The sequence below is a fragment of the Trachypithecus francoisi genome, unplaced genomic scaffold, assembly GCF_009764315.1.
Source record: "Trachypithecus francoisi isolate TF-2019V2 unplaced genomic scaffold, Tfra_2.0 Lachesis_group12, whole genome shotgun sequence".
Taxonomy (NCBI): Eukaryota; Metazoa; Chordata; class Mammalia; order Primates; family Cercopithecidae; genus Trachypithecus; species Trachypithecus francoisi.
The window spans coordinates 1,868-18,221 of NW_022681457.1; the positions used below are offsets into that span (position 1 = coordinate 1,868).

At 50.8% G+C, this 16,354-nt stretch overlaps 1 protein-coding gene across 1 annotated transcript; it reads left to right on the forward strand.

The window, feature by feature from the left end:
• Positions 1 to 346: 346 nt before the first annotated feature.
• On the forward strand, positions 347 to 16,114 carry PVR (PVR cell adhesion molecule). The gene is made up of 7 exons (XM_033223598.1): positions 347 to 692; positions 2,657 to 2,953; positions 6,731 to 6,848; positions 10,378 to 10,526; positions 11,356 to 11,514; positions 13,878 to 13,909; positions 14,309 to 16,114. Exons 1-7 carry the CDS (start codon positions 431 to 433, stop codon positions 14,378 to 14,380), a joined length of 1,089 nt encoding a protein of 362 aa, XP_033079489.1. The 5' UTR covers positions 347 to 430; the 3' UTR covers positions 14,381 to 16,114.
• The last annotated feature ends 240 nt before the right edge of the window (positions 16,115 to 16,354 follow it).

A 16,354-nucleotide genomic window follows, 5' to 3' on the forward strand; every position in this document is an offset into this window, starting at 1 on the left:
TAAATGGTAAATTTATTTTTTTAACCACAATATTTACCACAATTTTTAAAATCAGTGATGTTGAGATTGAGGGAAATACTGTAATAATAGAAGAAATATGGTAATAAACAGCCAAAGTGAAGGAGCACGGCCAAGTTGCAGACCATCCCAGATGTCCTTACCCTCCTCGCCTGCCATGACCCCAACTAGTGCCCCAGTCCTCCCTTCCCCCACACCCCACTGTCCACCAGTGCTCCAGGGCCCCAGCGTGCAATTGTACGCTCAGGTGCCCGGGCTCCCGGAGCCCCTCCCTATCTAGCCCAGGAACGCCCCGGGTCTGACACTTTCTCTTTGGTTCTCCACAGGGGACATCGTCGTGCAGGCGCCCACCCAGGTGCCCGGCTTCTTGGGCGACTCCGTGACGCTGCCCTGCTACCTACAGGTGCCCGGCATGGAGGAGACGCACGTGTCACAGCTGACTTGGTCGCGGCATGGTGAATCCGGCAGCATGGCCGTCTTCCACCAAACGCAGGGCCCCAACTATTCGGAGCCCAAACGGCTGGAATTCGTGGCCGCCAGACTGGGCACAGAGCTGCGGGATGCCTCATTGAGGATGTTCGGGTTGCGCGTGGAGGATGAAGGCAACTACACCTGCCTGTTCGTCACGTTCCCACAGGGCAGCAGGAGCGTGGATATCTGGCTCCGAGTGCTTGGTGAGCAGGGGTTTTGGGGAGGCTGAATGAAAGGCAGAGACTTGGTGGGAGGATCAGGGAAGTCAGCAAAGAGTGGGGAGGCCTGGGGGGTGAGGGATTCCCTCCACAGCAGATTCCCTGGGGACAAAAGGAGGGGCAGCGCATTGATGGGGGTGGGGTGGGGGGAGGCGCATGGGGGGAGGGAGGCGCAAGGGAGCAAAGATCTCCGGGAGTAAGGACCCCCAAGCCTAGCGTTAGAACGCCCTGAGGGAGAGGGAGGGGTATATTGGAAAGGGAGCTGGGAGGGAACCCAAAAGGAAGGGAGGAGGCCTGGGTGGCCTTGTCTGGGTCCCTCCTTTCCTCATCTGTAAAAGGGTTGGTGACAATAGCATCACCCTTGGAAAGCTGTCCTGAGTGTCCAGGTGCAGACTTAGAGCTTCACCACTGGCTCATGTGAGCCCCTTAGAGCTGTCAGTTACTGTCACTTTATTTAGTGAAAAAGGAGAAGGTTGAAACAGACAGACAGGAAAGCAAGGATCCTGATACCCAAAAGAGGAGGGGATCTACTTCCATTTTCATGAGCTCCATGAGGCCCTCCTCTTGGAACTTGAGCAAGAAGTGTCTGTGCCTCAGTTTCCTCATCTGTGGGATGGGGATCACCATGAGGATTCAAAAAAACTGACCCTGTTTTTTTTTTTTTCTGAGCCAGAGTTTAGCTCTATCGCCCAGGCTGGAGTGCAGTGGTGTGGTCACAGTAGATCCTCACTGCAGCCTGGAACTCCTGTGCTAACAGATGCTCCTGCCTCCCTGTAGCTGGAATTACTGGAATGTGCCACCACACCGAACTTGTTTTTTGTTCTGTTTTGGTTTTTTTAAGCTTATGTGCCAAGAACTATTCCAGGCCTATGCATGAGAAATTCATGAACTGTCAAGGGCTTGAAACTGTGCCTGGCACACAACACCTGACCACAGGCAGCTCTTGTCGCTCCAGCAAGCCTGGGATTCCAGGTATCGTGGTTTAGGATGAGGGTAAAACAGAAACAGTGAGTCAAGTTAAGGAGAAATCTTCGGTAAATAATACAGGTAATGATGGGGAAGCAAGTTCCAGGTTTGGGAATCACCAGGATGATGATTAAGAGTTGGTCAAGGTGGTTTTGGAATCAGACAGACCTTATGGGAAAGCCTAGCTCTGCTGCTTACAGCTGTGTCACCGTGGGCAAGTCACTTCCCTTCTCAACTCCAGAGCTGAGGCTTCCTCTCCTCCACTGAGCCCCAGACTAGGATAACCCCCTTTGGGTTTCCCCTTCCCAGCCCTGCCCTCTCCGAGTCATCACTGCCTAGGAAAGTGTCTGTCTGCCCCCTTGGACTGTACCCATGAGGGCAGAACCAGGGCTATTTTGGTCACTGCTGGGCCCCAGCACTTTCCAGCAAACAGTATGTATGGAGCACTTACGTGCCATTCTGAGAGCTTCATCTGCGTATTCTCATTGCCTGTGATGCCATCATTATCCCCTGTCGACAGACAAGGAAACTGAGGCACAGACTTGCCCAAGACCACCCAGCTGCTTAGGGACACAGCTGGGGTTTAAACCATGCCATCCTGTATCCTTTTTTTTTCTTTTCCTCTTTTTGAGACAGAATCTCACTCTGTCGCCCAGGCTGGAGAGCAGTGACAATCTCGGCTCACTGCAACCTCTACCTCTCGAGTTCAATCAATTCTCCAGCCTCAGCCTCCCAAGTAACTGGGATTACTGGTGTGTGCCACCACACCCTGGCTAATTTTTAGTAGAGAGAGTTTCCCCATGTTGGTCAGGCTGGTCTCGAACTCCTGACCTCAAGTGATCCACCCACCTCAGCCTCCCAAAGTTCTGGGATTATAGGCATGAGCCACCCCCCCCAGCTGCCATCCGGTACCCTTAATGAATGCCTCCTTCTACCACAGAGGGGTTCATTGGATGACCTGTTGCTTTTGTTCCTCTTCCCAGCCAAGCCCCAAAACACAGCTGAGGTTCAGAAGGTCCAGCTCACTGGAAAGCCGGTGCCCGTGGCCCGCTGCATCTCCACAGGGGGTCGCCCGCCAGCCCACATCACCTGGCACTCAGACCTGGGTGGGATGCCCAATACCAGCCAGGTGCCAGGGTTCCTGTCTGGCACAGTCACTGTCACCAGCCTCTGGATTTTGGTGCCCTCAAGCCAGGTGGACGGCAAGAGTGTGACCTGCAAGGTGGAGCACGAGAGCTTTGAGAAGCCTCAGCTGCTGACTGTGAACCTCACCGTCTACTGTGAGTGTGCCCGAGTCAGCAACAGCAAGATCCCCTGCCGGGCTGCCCCCACCACTGTCTACACTGACTCCCCAAGGCACTGTAGGCATTGCTTCCTTCATCTGCACTGGCTCCCCTGACTCCTGTCTACACGACCATTGTCTGCACCAGCTCCCCTGGGCCATAAACACTGTCCCTATTGCCTACACCAGTTTACTCGGGCCATAGTTAATGCTGCTGGTACCCAGATTGTCTGCCCTGGCTTCTCTAGCCACTGTCTGCACGGATACTCTACACTCTGTTGACTCCCTTGAGCACAGTCTACACTGCCCCCAAACTGCCTACACCTGCTTCCCCAGGCAACTATCCACAATGACCTTCCCCACATTGCTACACTGGTTCTCCTGGCCACGATCAGCACTGCCTGCCTTCTTGTCTACACACACTCCCTTGTCCATTTCTTTCTTTCTTTCTTTCTTTTGTTTTTTTTTTTTTTGAAATAAAGTCTCCCTCTGTCACCCAGGCTGGAGTACAGTGGCACAGTCTTGGCTCATTGTAACCTCTGCCTCCCAAGTTCAGGTGGTTCTCCTACCTCAGCCTCCCAAATAGCTGGGATTACAGGTGCATGCCACCACACCTGTCTGATTTTTGTATTTTTAATAGAGACAAGGTTTCACCATGTTGGCCAGGTTGTTCTCGAACTCCTGACCTCAGGTGATCTGCCTGCCTCGGCCTCCCAAAGTGTGCTGGAATTACAGGCATGAGCCACCATGCCCGGCCTTTTTTTTTTTCCTTTGGACAGGGTCTCACTCTGTCACCCAGGCTGGAGTGTAGGGCCATGATCATGGCTCCTACAGCCTCAACCTTCCAGGCTCAAGGGATCCTCCTTCCTCAGCCTCCCAAGTAACTGGGACTACAGGTACAGCCACCATGCCCAGCTAATTTTACAATTTTTTGTAGAGAGAGTTTTGCTATGTTGCCCAGACTGGTCTCAAACTCCTAGGTTCAAGTGATCCTCCCACCCCAGTCTCCCGAAGTGCTGAGATTACAGGCGTGAGCCACTGCACCTGGCCCCTTGTCCATTTTCTACACTGCCTTACCATTGTCTACACTGGCTCTTCTGGGCCACAGACAGCACTATCCTCATTGTCTACACCACCTATTTCGGCCATCAGCTGTAGGGTGTTTTCACTGTCTCCCATGGTGTCTACACTGGCTCCTATGACCACTGTCTACATAAACACCCCACTTTTTCTACACTGGTTCTCCTGGGCACTCTCTAAAGTGCCCCTTGACACTGTCTACACTGACTCCCTGGAGAACTGTCTGCATTCACCTCCCACATTGTATCGACCAGTTACCCTGAGCCACAATTGACTGTCTCCGTTGGGTGCTAGCTGCATTGATCTTCCCGCATTGTTTGTGCTGGTTTCCCTAAGCAGTGTCTGCAGAGTCTCCCAGTGTAGTCTCCATGCTCCTCTGCCCAATTTTGTCTACACTGGCGCACTTACAGGCTATGGAGTCTCGCCCCACATCACCACACTGGCCTCCTTGTGTTCTGTCTGGACGGCCCCCTGACAGCATCTGTCCTGGTTCTCCTGCACAGCGTTACCTCCACCAGCTCCCTCACGGCGTCATCGACATTGACACCCACACGTTTATCTCCACTGACAGCCCCAGGGACTCTAACCAGTGCTGTCTAACAGAAATAGCACACAAGCTGCATATAGGATTTTAAATTCTCCAGCAGCCACCCCATTAAAAAGTTAAAAGAAAGAGGCCAGGCATGGTGGCTCACGCCAGCACTATGGGAGGCTGAGGCAGGTGGCTCACCTGAGGTCAGGCATTCAAGACCAGCCTGACCAATGTGGTAAAACTCTGTCTTTACTAAAAAAAATGCAAAAATTAGCCAGGCATGGTGACAGGTGCCTGTAATCCCAGCTACTCAGGAGGCTGAAGCAGGAGAATTGCTAGAACCTGGGAGGCCGAGGTTGCAGTGAGCAAGATCGCGCCATTGCACTCCAGCCTGGGCAACAGAGCAAGACTCTGTCTCAAAATCAAAAAAAGAAAAGAAAAGATGAAATGTATTTGTTTATTTATTTATCTATTTATTTATTTGAGACGGGGTCTTACTGTGTCACCCAGACTGGAGTGCGGTGGCACAGCTCACTGCAGCCTCAACCTCCTGGTCTTAATTGATCCTCCCACCTCAGCCTCAGTCTCCTGAGTAGCTGGGACTACAGGCATGTGACACCATGCCCTGTGGGGCTAATTTTCGTGTGTGTTTGTGTGTGTGTGTGTGTGTGTGTATGTGTGTGTGTGTCTGTGAGACGGAGTCTTCCTCTGTCACCCAGGCTAGAGTGCAGTGGCGCGATCTCAGCTCACTACAGCCTCTGCCTCTCGGGTTCAAGCGATTCTCCTGCCTCGGCCTCCTGAGTAGCTGGGATTACAGGCCCTGGCTACAGTGCCCAGCTAATTTTTGTATTTGTAGCAGAGACGGGGTTTCACCATGTTGGCCAGGCTGGTCTCAAACTCCTGACCTCATGATCCACCCACCTTGGCCTCCCAAAATGTTGCGATTACAGACATGAGTCACCGCACCCAGCCTATTTTTATTTTTTATAGAGACAGGATCTCCCTATGTTGCCCAGGTTGGTCTCAAACTCCTGGGCTCAAGTGATCCTCCTGCCTCAACCTCCCAAGGTACTGGGATTACAGGCATGAGCCTGGCCAAAGTTAATTTTAATAATTGATTTTACTTACCCCAATATACCCAAAATATTATTTCAACTTGTAATTTTTTTTTTAATTATTCTCGAGATCTTTCCCATTTAGTTTGCCCTAGTAAAGCCTTTGAAATCTGGTGTGTATTTCAGCCTGGCTGTATTTCGAGTGCTCAGTAGTCACATGTGGCTAGTATGTGCCACATTGGACAGCTAGACTAAGCTCCCACATCGTCTACACTGGCTCATCCAAATACTGTCTACACACACACACACACAGGGCCTGTCTTAATTTCACCAGCTCCCAGGGACACACTCTATATGTGGGGGTGAGATCACCCCCACCACAGCATTTCAACACTGGCCTGACAATATAGCATCTGCTGTAATATTCCAACACCCTGTCTACACTGAGCCCATCAGTAATATCCACACAAGCTCTTCCAGGCATCATGCATACTGTTCCTCCCATCGTTGTCTATACTGCCTACTCCCCTGCCAGGCAAGTGGTACACAGATTCCCTCAGGTACTGTCTATACTGGAGTCCCTCAACACTGTCACTGGGTCTGAGCGAGGAGGAGGAGATCTGCACTGACTCCTACCCCTCACCCCCCAAAAAACCCTGTCCCATTGGCCTGCCCCCTGAGGACGTTGAAATCACATCTGGGATGGCTGAGCAGCAGCCTAGAGCAGGGTTATCCAGGACTTTTTCCCGCAGGACTTGTCGGAGCCTTGAATACACTGCTGTGTGTTATGAGTGGTCATTGCCTATGAGTGAGAAAAGGAGGAGGCCTTTTCCTGCAGGACACCCAAGACATGCCTGGTCCAGGCTACCCAGGAAAGCTAGTGGAGAAAAGCAGGTCCTCAGAAGCCCTCTCCATGTGCCCACTGACCAAAGACTCCCAGGCTTCTGCTCTCTGCGGCACCCCATCTCCCTAGACTCCTCATAGGCCTCTCCAGCTCCTGCTGTTTTCCAAATATCCCCAGGTCTTTTCCTGCAGTGATGTGAATCCCACGTAGCCCTTGGCTCCCCAAGGCTCCCTGTCTCTGAACCTCTGTGTTCATTTCCTGCAGACCCCCCAGAGGTATCCATCTCTGGCTATGATAACAACTGGTACCTCAGCCAGAATGAGGCCACCCTGACCTGCGACGCTCGCAGCAACCCGGAGTCCACAGGCTACAACTGGAGCACGTGAGTCCTGGGTCTCAGGGAGGAGGGGCTGGGGGTGTGGATTTGTGGGTCTGAAGGAGGAGGGGCTGGGCCTGGACCCCTGGGTCTGAGGGAGGAGAGGCTGGGGGCCTGGAATCCTAGTCTAAGAGAGGAGGGGGATTCAGAAAAGAAAAACAGAGGAGGTTGACTTCTGGGTCCCCCAATGGGGGGCATCTCTGTTTTGACATCTCTGTTTTCCAGTTGAGGCATTTAGCAGGTGGTTTAATCCTGGCTGGTGGATGCACCTGCTCTTTGGGGTGTGCCTACTCTGTGCCCGGTACTTCCCCGGAATCCCACGTGACCCCATGCTGTGCAGTCAGCTGCTGATGCCATGCCCAGGTTAAAGACCAGCCACGAGAGGGCAGAAGCGGCCCTTGAATCAGCGCCTGGCTCCAAAGCTGGTCCTCCGCCTCTTGGCCAAGCATGTCTAACCTGCAGGCTGCAAACTTTGTAAACTTTCTTAAAACATTGTGAGATTTTTTTTTTTCAAATTTTTTTTTAGCTCATCAGCTATCATTAGTGTTAGTGTATTTTATGTGTGGCCCAAGACAGTTCTTCTTCTTCCAGTGTGACCCAGGGAGCCAAAAGATTGGACGCCCCCACTCTAAACTGTAACCACCTCACCATCACCTTGTGTAACCTACTTGGTTATCTCTGGACAGAGCAAGTACTATCCCCATTGTGTAGATGAGAAAGTTGAGGCTCACAGCAATAAGATTTCCCCAGATTCATACTGAAGCTGGGGTCAAGAGCAGGGTAAGAAAAAAGCAAAGGGATAATACATAATTTTATAATACATAATTTACATAATTTTCTGAACCACCTTTTTTTTTTTCAAGAAGGGACTCTGTCGCCGAGGCTGGAGTACAGCGGTGTGATCATAGCTCACTGCAGCCTGGACCTCCCTGGGCTCAGGTGATCCTCCTGCCTCAGCCTCCTGAGTAGTTGGGACTACAGGCACACACTACCACACTCAGCTAATTTCGTTGTATTTTTTTGCAGAGACAGGGTTTCGCCACATTGCCCAGGCTGGTCTCCAACTCCTGGGCTCAAGCAATCAACCCACCTCAGCCTCCCAAAGTGCTGGGATTGCAGGTGTGAGCCACCTCGCCCAGCCTTACATCTTTTTCCTTATTACAAAAGTAACTTGTGTCCACTGTAGAAATATCAACCAAATTAGTTATGAGAAAAAAGAATAAAGAAGCACCTATAGTGAAGTGTACCCAGCCACCTCCAGAAATACCCAGTGACCCCTTATTATGCATCCTTCTGTCTTCTTTCTCTCTGTTTCTAAACAAAGACTGGAATTATGCTATACATATAATTTTGAAACTTTTCCTGTATCTTGTGAATACCTTTCCTTGTCAAAGCACATAGATCCACACATAGATCCATTTTCCCCCACATTGTATTAAGAAGACTGTCAAACATACAGAAAAATCATAGGAATTTTCCAGTGAGCACTAAGATTCCACCACGTGGATTCCCCCACTAACATTTTACTGTGCTTGCTTTATCATGTTTCTGTGATTCCTTTGGTCCCTCTATTCATCCATCAGTCATATTATGCACTTCAGAGCACTCCCAGCTCCCCTGGTTTTTTTTTGGCTTTTTTTTTGTTTTGTTTTTTTTGACACAGGGCCTCACTCTGTTGCTCAGGCTGGAATGCAGTGGCACAATCACAGCTCACTGCAGCCTTGAACTCCTGGGCTCAAGTGATCCTCCAGCTTCAGCCTCCCAGATAGCTGGGACTGCAGGCACACACCACCACGCCTGGCTAACCTGGCCCCTTTTTAAATGTTGCTGGGATTCCATCACTTTAAAAACAAACAAAAAAAAAATTTTAAGTATAGAGACAGGATCTCACTATGTTGCTCAGGCTGGTCTTGAACTCCTGTACTCAAGCAATCCTCTCGCCTGGGCCTCCCAAAGGGCAGGGAAGGGATTCCAACATATGAGGATGACATCAGTTATTTAACCAGTCCCCAGTAGAGGACACAGATGTCATTTTCCATTTTCAACTCTGCAAATGCCATGGTGGTGACCATCCCCAGTGATCACTTGTCAGCAGTTGTCAGTGGAAGGAATTGCTGGTCAAAGGTTTTCAATTGGTGTGATGGTGCCTTTACTGTCCTGCCTCAAAGTGCCACAATTCAGGCTCTTGAGCCGGATGGCTGCGTTTGCATCCCAGCTCTGCAGAGTGCCCAAAGCCCAATGCTTCCATCTCCTCCACCTCTGTTCATTAAACCAGTATTTCTTGACTACTTACTGTAGTAAGTAAGCCAGGTGCAACTAACTGACATACGTTGGTCTATAAAACAGACCAAATTTCCTCCCCATATGGAGCTTCCATTCTAATGGTGAAAGAAACAAGAAACAAGATGAAGTCATGAGGTGTGTAGTGTGTGCACAATGGTGATAAATACCATGGAGAAGATAAAGCAGAGAAGGGAATGGGACTGGGTGTCGTGGCTCATGCCTGTAATCCCAGCGGTTTGGGAGGCAGAGATGGGAGGATCACTTGAGGCTAGAAGTTCGAGACCAGCCTGGCCAACATGGCAAAACCCCATCTCTACCGAAAAACATACAAAAATTGGCCGGGTGTGGTGGCACGCACCTGTAGTCCCAGCTACTCAGGAGGCTGAGGTGGGGAGATTCCATGCACCCAGAAGATGGAGGTTGCAGTGAGCCAAGATGGCGTCACTGCACTCCAGCCTGGGTGACAGAGTGAGACCCTGTCACAAAAAAAAAAAGAAAATAAGAAAAGAGAGAAGGGAATGGGAAGGGTGATCGTCACAGTCGAAATAGGGTGGCCAAGTGAGGTGTTACTAAGGTGACATCCCAGCAGAGGCCTGAAGGAGATGAGGGTGATCTCTGCGGGTACCTGGGGGGAAAGCATTGGGGCAGAGGGAACAGCATGGGCAAACCCGTTTCTATCCATCAGTCCCTGCATAAGCAAACACACTGGACACCTAACTGGAGAGTTTGAGGACCAACAAGGAGGCCACTGTGGATGCAGAGGCGGGAGCAAAGCGGAAAGTAATGGAAAACGTGGGCAGAGGTAGCAGGGACCAGATCATGTGGGGCCTGTGACAGGAGAAGACCTCGGTTTAACTCTGAGCCAGGCTGAGCTGAGGGATGGGAACTGACTTAGGGTTCACAGGCGACCTCTGGTGGCCATGTGGGAAAAGATGAGGGGGCGAGGGCAGAAACAGAGCCCAGTGTGGAGGCGGCTGCTGGGGGCCCGGATGCACCGCACCAGAGCAGGGAGGTGGCCCTGGAAGCCCTGAGGAGCGGTGGGCTTCTGGATAGATCTTAAGGCGGGGCCGACAGGATTGGCTAATGGGTTGGGTGTGGGCGTGAGAGGAAGGGAAGAGTTGGGGGGCCTCCAGAGTTGCTCTCTGCTTATGCCATAGAGGGCGTGAGAGTTTCTGGCACGCAGTGAGTGCTCAATCACTGTCACTCTGGACCTGCAGCAGAGGCCACCTCCTCACCTTTCTGTCGCTCCCAGGACCATGGGTCCCCTGCCACCCTTCGCTGTGGCCCAGGGTGCCCAGCTCCTGATCCGTCCTGTGGGCAAACCAATCAACACAACTTTCATCTGCAACGTCACCAATGCCCTAGGAGCTCGCCAGGCAGAACTGACCGTCCAGGTCAAAGGTGAGGAACTCCCTGGGTCAGGAGAACAGGGACCAAAGGAAGAGGTCGAGGCAGGGTTCCCTCTCAGTGCTCTCTGGCTCCCATCCTTCTCCTAAGCCTTCTCACAAAAGGACCAGTGGGGCCAGTTGTACTCCCCTGTTAACTCCATACCTATACCACTGGTACCGTTGTTCAGCTGCCTGGATACACTCCCTCCACACACACTGGTTGGGATACATGTGGAATCCCTCTCTCTCAGGGACTCAGGCCTTTCCATATGTATTAGGCAGACCTCTATCAATTGCAATTGACAGAAACACAACTCAAAGTAGTCTAAGCAAACAAACAACACAGGACTGTATTGAAAATTCACCTTCAGGTATGGTTAGATCCAGGGGCTCCAACCATGTAACCCAGAAACTTTTATTTTGTACATCTCTTGTCTCTTTTTGTTATATTGGCTTTATTCTCAGGCAGGCTTTGAAGCAAGATAGCCCTCAGCAGCGACAGGCTCACATCCTACCAGAATAGCAACAGCAGGAGAGAAAAAAAACACCACTTTCAATAACTGTAGCCAAAGTCCCAGGGCTGGCTCTCATTGGCACAGCTTAAGCCACAGCCCACCTATGAACCAATCATAGCAGCCAGGGAGAATGGAATATTCTGATTGGCCAGGCCTGTGTCAAAGTCCCTTTCTAGGAACCAGAGGGTGGGATCTAGTCCACCTAAATTAACTAGACTGAGGCAGGTGGAGTGATGGCTCCCCAAGGAAATTCGAGATGCCATTTCAAGAATGAGAGATAAACCCTAAGAGTTTTCTTACCTAAATACCTGTTTCCTTCTCTTTCAGAGGGACCTCCCAGTGAGCCCTCAGGCATGTCCAGTAACGTCATCATCTTCCTGATTCTGGGAATCGTGATTCTTCTCACCCTCCTGGGGATCGGGCTTTATTTCTATCGGTCCAGATATTCCTGTGAGTTCCTTTGGCACCATCATCTGTCTCCCTCAAGTGAGCATCACCAGAGCTCCCATAATTGAGCACCTACTACGTGCTGGGCTCTGTGCTGAGTCCTTCCCATGTGCTTCTCACTGAATCATCAGCCCACTGCCATGAGGTTTCCCCCATTTGACCGATGAGGGTGCAGAGCCAGAGAGTTTCGTTCACTGGTTCATTGATTACATTTACAAATATTATTTGCAGAGTGGGAGAAGAGCATATAGGGCCTTAAGGCCATGGTAGGGACTTTGGAATTTAATTCAGGTGATGTGGGAGTCCCTGCCAGATGGATAGAGGGTGAAATAATGCCTAACCCCTCAGCCTTACTCCATCTGCCTTGTTCAGGAGTGACTCCTAGGAGAAGTTGGCAGGAACTGGCACCTCTGATCCTCAACTCTAAAAGGGTCTGATGCTGTCATACCTCGAGATTTGCACAGGCCGTTCCCCTGCCTGGAGCACCCTCCCATGGCTCCTTCTGGAGAAGTGTGCCAGCTAATTCTGTAATCAAAGGAGTGATACTTTGCTGAGCACCGTCTACGTGCCACTTTGTGTGTATAACCCCCTTGATTTTAATTTTTAATTTCTTTATTTTTTTATTATTTATTTTAGTTTTGAGACAGGCTCTCACTCTGTTGCCCAGGCTGGAGTGCAGTGGTGCGATCTCAGCTCACTGTAGCCTCCACCTCCCAGGTTCAAGCGATTCTGGTGCCTCAGCCTCCTGAGTAGCTGGGATTACAGGCATGCACCACCATGCAGAGCTAATTTTTGTATTTTTAGGAGAGACGGGGTTTTGCCATGTTGGCCAGGCTGGTCTCGAACTCCTGGCCTCATGTGATCCACCTGCCTCAGCCTCCCAAAGTGCTGGGATTACAGGCGTGAGCCACCACACCTGGCCTATACAATCTCCTTGTATGCTCACAAGCACCCAGCAAAGTGGTTCTCCCATGAGCCCCATTTTACAGAGGAGGAAATATTTGCTTGACAGATGAAGTTACCTGCCAATGGTCAAACAGCTGGAAAGTGGTTGATGGAGAGAAGAAGCCAGATCTTTGACTACCAAGCTTTTCCCTCAACCACTAAACAAAGCTGCTCCATCACATCCCGGACAGATGCTGCCTCTTCCAGGAAGCCCTCCCTGACCCCCAAGCATGGGCCAAGCATCCACTAGGCTCTCCCACCCCAGCCTTGCCCATTCTGGGTCATCACTGTGGGGGACTTGTCTGTCTTCCCCAGTGGACTGTGAGCCCCAAGAGAGCAGACCTGAGGCTGTCACTGTCATGACTATGTCCCCAGGATCACCTACCACTGGGCTGGGCATAAAAGAGGCACTCGAGGAAGTGTTTGCTGCGTGATTCAATGTGTCAACTCCAGAGCCAGACTGCCTGTATCTGGGCCCTCGAGCTACTGCTTGATTAGTGATGTCACTGTAGGCAAATAGCTTAATCTGTATGACTCATTTTCGTCATCTGTAAAATGGGGTGATGGTACCTAATAATACAGTAAAACACTTAACACAGCAGGTGCCACATTGTAAGCCACATACTGGGTATGTATTCACTATGATTGTTATTGCTATTATTACTATTATTGTCATTATTAACATAAACTGCACAAGAGCAGGCTTTTTTTTTTTTTTTTTTTTTCTGAGACAAGATCTCACTCTGTTGCCTGGACTGGAGTAGTGCAGTTGTGTGATCTTGGCTCACTGCAGCCTCAAGCTCCCAGGCTCAGGTAATTCTAGCCTCTCGAGTAGCTGGGATTACAGGCATGTGCTCCCATGCCTGGCTAATTTTTTTATTTTTTTAGTAGAGATGGAGTTTTGCTGTGTTGCCCAAGCTGGTCTCAAACTCCTAGACTCCAGCAATCTGCCCACCTCAGCCTCCCAGAGTGCTGGAATTACAGGCGTGAGCCACCACGCCTGGCCAAGAACAGACATTTTTATCTCTTTTGTTCATAGCTGTGTTCTCAGCACAAAATAGACATTTACCATTTGCTGAATAATAACTACTATTTGCTAAATAAACCCCTGTTGAATAGTCCAGGAAACTGAAACACAGAGAGGTTAAGTTACTTGTCCAAGTTCACACAGCTCCTAAAGGACACAGATGGAATTTGAACCCGTCCATCTGGTTCTAGAGCCCAGGCTCGATATTGATGGATATTTAATAACCAAGGGAATAACTGGATGACCAGATCCTTACAGAGCACCCCCACCATCCCTGTCTCACACGTGTCTACCATTAAGGGAAATGGCGCCCCCGTGTAATAGCAGAGGCAGAACTGGACATTTTCAGGGCCCTGACACCCAGGCATGTCTTCTTCCCATGCTTCCCAGCACTATGCCTTCCTGATGACTTCCCCTCCTATTTCCCCAGGTAAGGAGTATGCCAGCGCCTCGGCTAATGGGGTAAGTGCAGTGTTGGAGCTAAGGAGGGTGTGGGGTCTGCACAGACTACAGACCAGACGTCTCCAGATGCCCGCAGGAGCCTGGGTCTTTCCTCCTGGTGCCCCAAGCAGCATTTCCCAACCCTTCCTGCTGGGCAGAATCCGCTGTAGAGTTTGCTAAGAACGCAAGCCCCAGACAGTTTGGTCAGTGATAGGGCCAGGGAATCTGCATTTTAATATCCACCCTTCCCCGACCCCGCCTCAGTTCCACCCGTGGCCACACCTTGAGAAGCACTGCCCTGGCTTCCAGAGAGAGGGGAGGGGAAGGGCCTGCCGTTCTTTGCACATTGGGCTTTGGTGGGAAGATGTTTGATTTTGTTCAAAAGAGCCCTGAGGCTAAACTGTGAAAACCCTCTTCTAGTATATCTCCTATTCAGATGTGAGCAGAGAGGCCAGCTTTTGCCAGGATCCACAGACAGAGGGAACAAGGTGACACCGTCGGGACTGAGCAGGGAGAGAGACTGGAGCTGGCAAGGACATGGGCCTCCAGAGTTGGACCCCGCCCCAATGGATGAAGACCCCCTCCAAAGAGACGAGCCTGTCTCCCTGTGCCAGACCTCAAAACGAGGGGGGCAGGTGCAAGTTCAGAGGTCTCCAAGACCACCCTCCGTTCATTTGCTAGAAGGACTCACTAGGCTCAGGAAAGCTGTTAGGCTCATAGTTACAGTTTGTTACAGTAAAAAGATAGGGATTAAGATCAGCACAGGGAGAAGGTGCACAGCCCACGTTCCAGGAGAGATGAGGCGCCGGCTTCCAGCTGCCCTCTCCCAGTGGAGTCATAGAGGCAGCACCTGATTCTCACAGCAACGACCCGTGACGACATGCAAGTACTGCCAACCAGAGCAGCTCACTCGAGATCTTCGTGTCCAGAGTTGTTTGTTTGTCCTGAGACAGGGTCTGGCTCTGTTGGCAGACTGGAGTACAGCTCATTGCAGCCTTGACTTCTCAACTCCAAGTCATCCTCCCACCTCAGCCTCCTGAGCAGCTACAACTACAGGTATGTGCCACCATGTCTGGCTAATCTTTTTATTATTTGTAGAGATGAGGTCTCTCCCTGTGTTGCCCAGGCTGGTCTTGAACTCTTGACTTCAAGTAATACTTCTGCCTTGGCCTCCCAAAGTGCTGAATTAAGCAGCTCACCACCCACATGACTGACCTCATACGTCAAGCCAATACCATGTGGCCCAAGTCCCCTACCATAAATCACATCATTTATGATGTGGCCCAGAGTGGCCCAAGACTCTCAGATCAGCTACCAGCAGGATATTCCAAGGGCTTGGAGATGAATGCCCAGGAGCTGAGGATAAAGGGCCTGATCTTTCTTTGGGCAAGGTTAAGCCTCTGCTGCATAGCAGACCACACAGAAGGGTGTGGGCCACCAGAGAATTTTGGTAAAAATTTGGCCTCTGGCCTTGAGCTTCCAATTCTCTGTATCCATCAGATCTCTGTGGTTACAAGAAATAGCCACTGACCCTGGTCACCAGAGGCTGCAACTCAGGCCGCAAGCAGCTGCCTGGGGCATGTCCAAGGAGCAGAGACAACTACTGGACATGAACTTGAAGGAGGTAGTCAGCTGCAGCCACTTTCAGCCAGCATCTGCAGCCAGCGAGCTGGGACTGGCAGGAAATAACCCCACAAAAGAAGCAAATGCTATTTCCAGCTCAAGGGGGAGGGGATGCAGGGGGAGGCGGCACTGCAGTTGCTCAGGACACGCTCCTACAGGACCAAGATGGATGCGACCCAAGACCCAGGAGGCCGAGCTGCTCAGATGCAACTGACAAGTTTACTTTAAAAAGGTCTATGATCTTGAGGGCAGACACCAGAATTCCTCTTATAAAGAAAACTGTTTGGGAAAATACCTTGAGGGAGAAAAGACCTTGGGCTAAGATGCTAAATGAGAATACAAAGCCTGAGCTGCTCCGCAAGAGAAAATAAGCGGGACGGAGGATTTGCTGTGGACAGAGATGGAAGAGTGGGGAACAGAGAAGCGTGGGGAAGAGATAGGAACCAGCAGGATGGCAGTGGCAAAGGGTTCAAGGGGTGATGAGGCCAGTGGGACCCCACAGAGTTGGGGAGACAAAGGAACATTGGTTGCTTTGGTGGCACATAAGCTCCTTGTCTTTCTCCAGCGCCTAGAATCTCATTAAAGCTTATTTATTTACCTCCAGTGGCTGTGTGCAATGGGGTTTCTTGTGGAAATTAAGGAGGAGACGGGTTTCATGTGTACCATTACCACATGGGATGGAACCAGAGGCATGGAAGCAAGACGCTAAATGAAGAAGGCTGTGAGGGCTGGGATTCCCAGGCACCTTAGGAACAGCTTGTCTTTGTTTTTTGGGTTTTTTTTTTGTTTTTTAAGAGACAGTGTCTACTGTCACCCAGGCTAGAGTGCAGTGGCACGATCATA

Excerpts from the sequence above, each read along its gene's own strand:
- PVR (XM_033223598.1), top strand. The coding sequence starts at position 431 with ATGGAGGAGACGCACGTGTCACAGCTGACTTGGTCGCGGCATGGTGAA. Across the intron at positions 693-2,656 it reads TATCTGGCTCCGAGTGCTTG|CCAAGCCCCAAAACACAGCT; the intron begins GTGAGCAGGGGT and ends TCCTCTTCCCAG. Across the intron at positions 13,910-14,308 it reads CCAGCGCCTCGGCTAATGGG|TATATCTCCTATTCAGATGT; the intron begins GTAAGTGCAGTG and ends ACCCTCTTCTAG.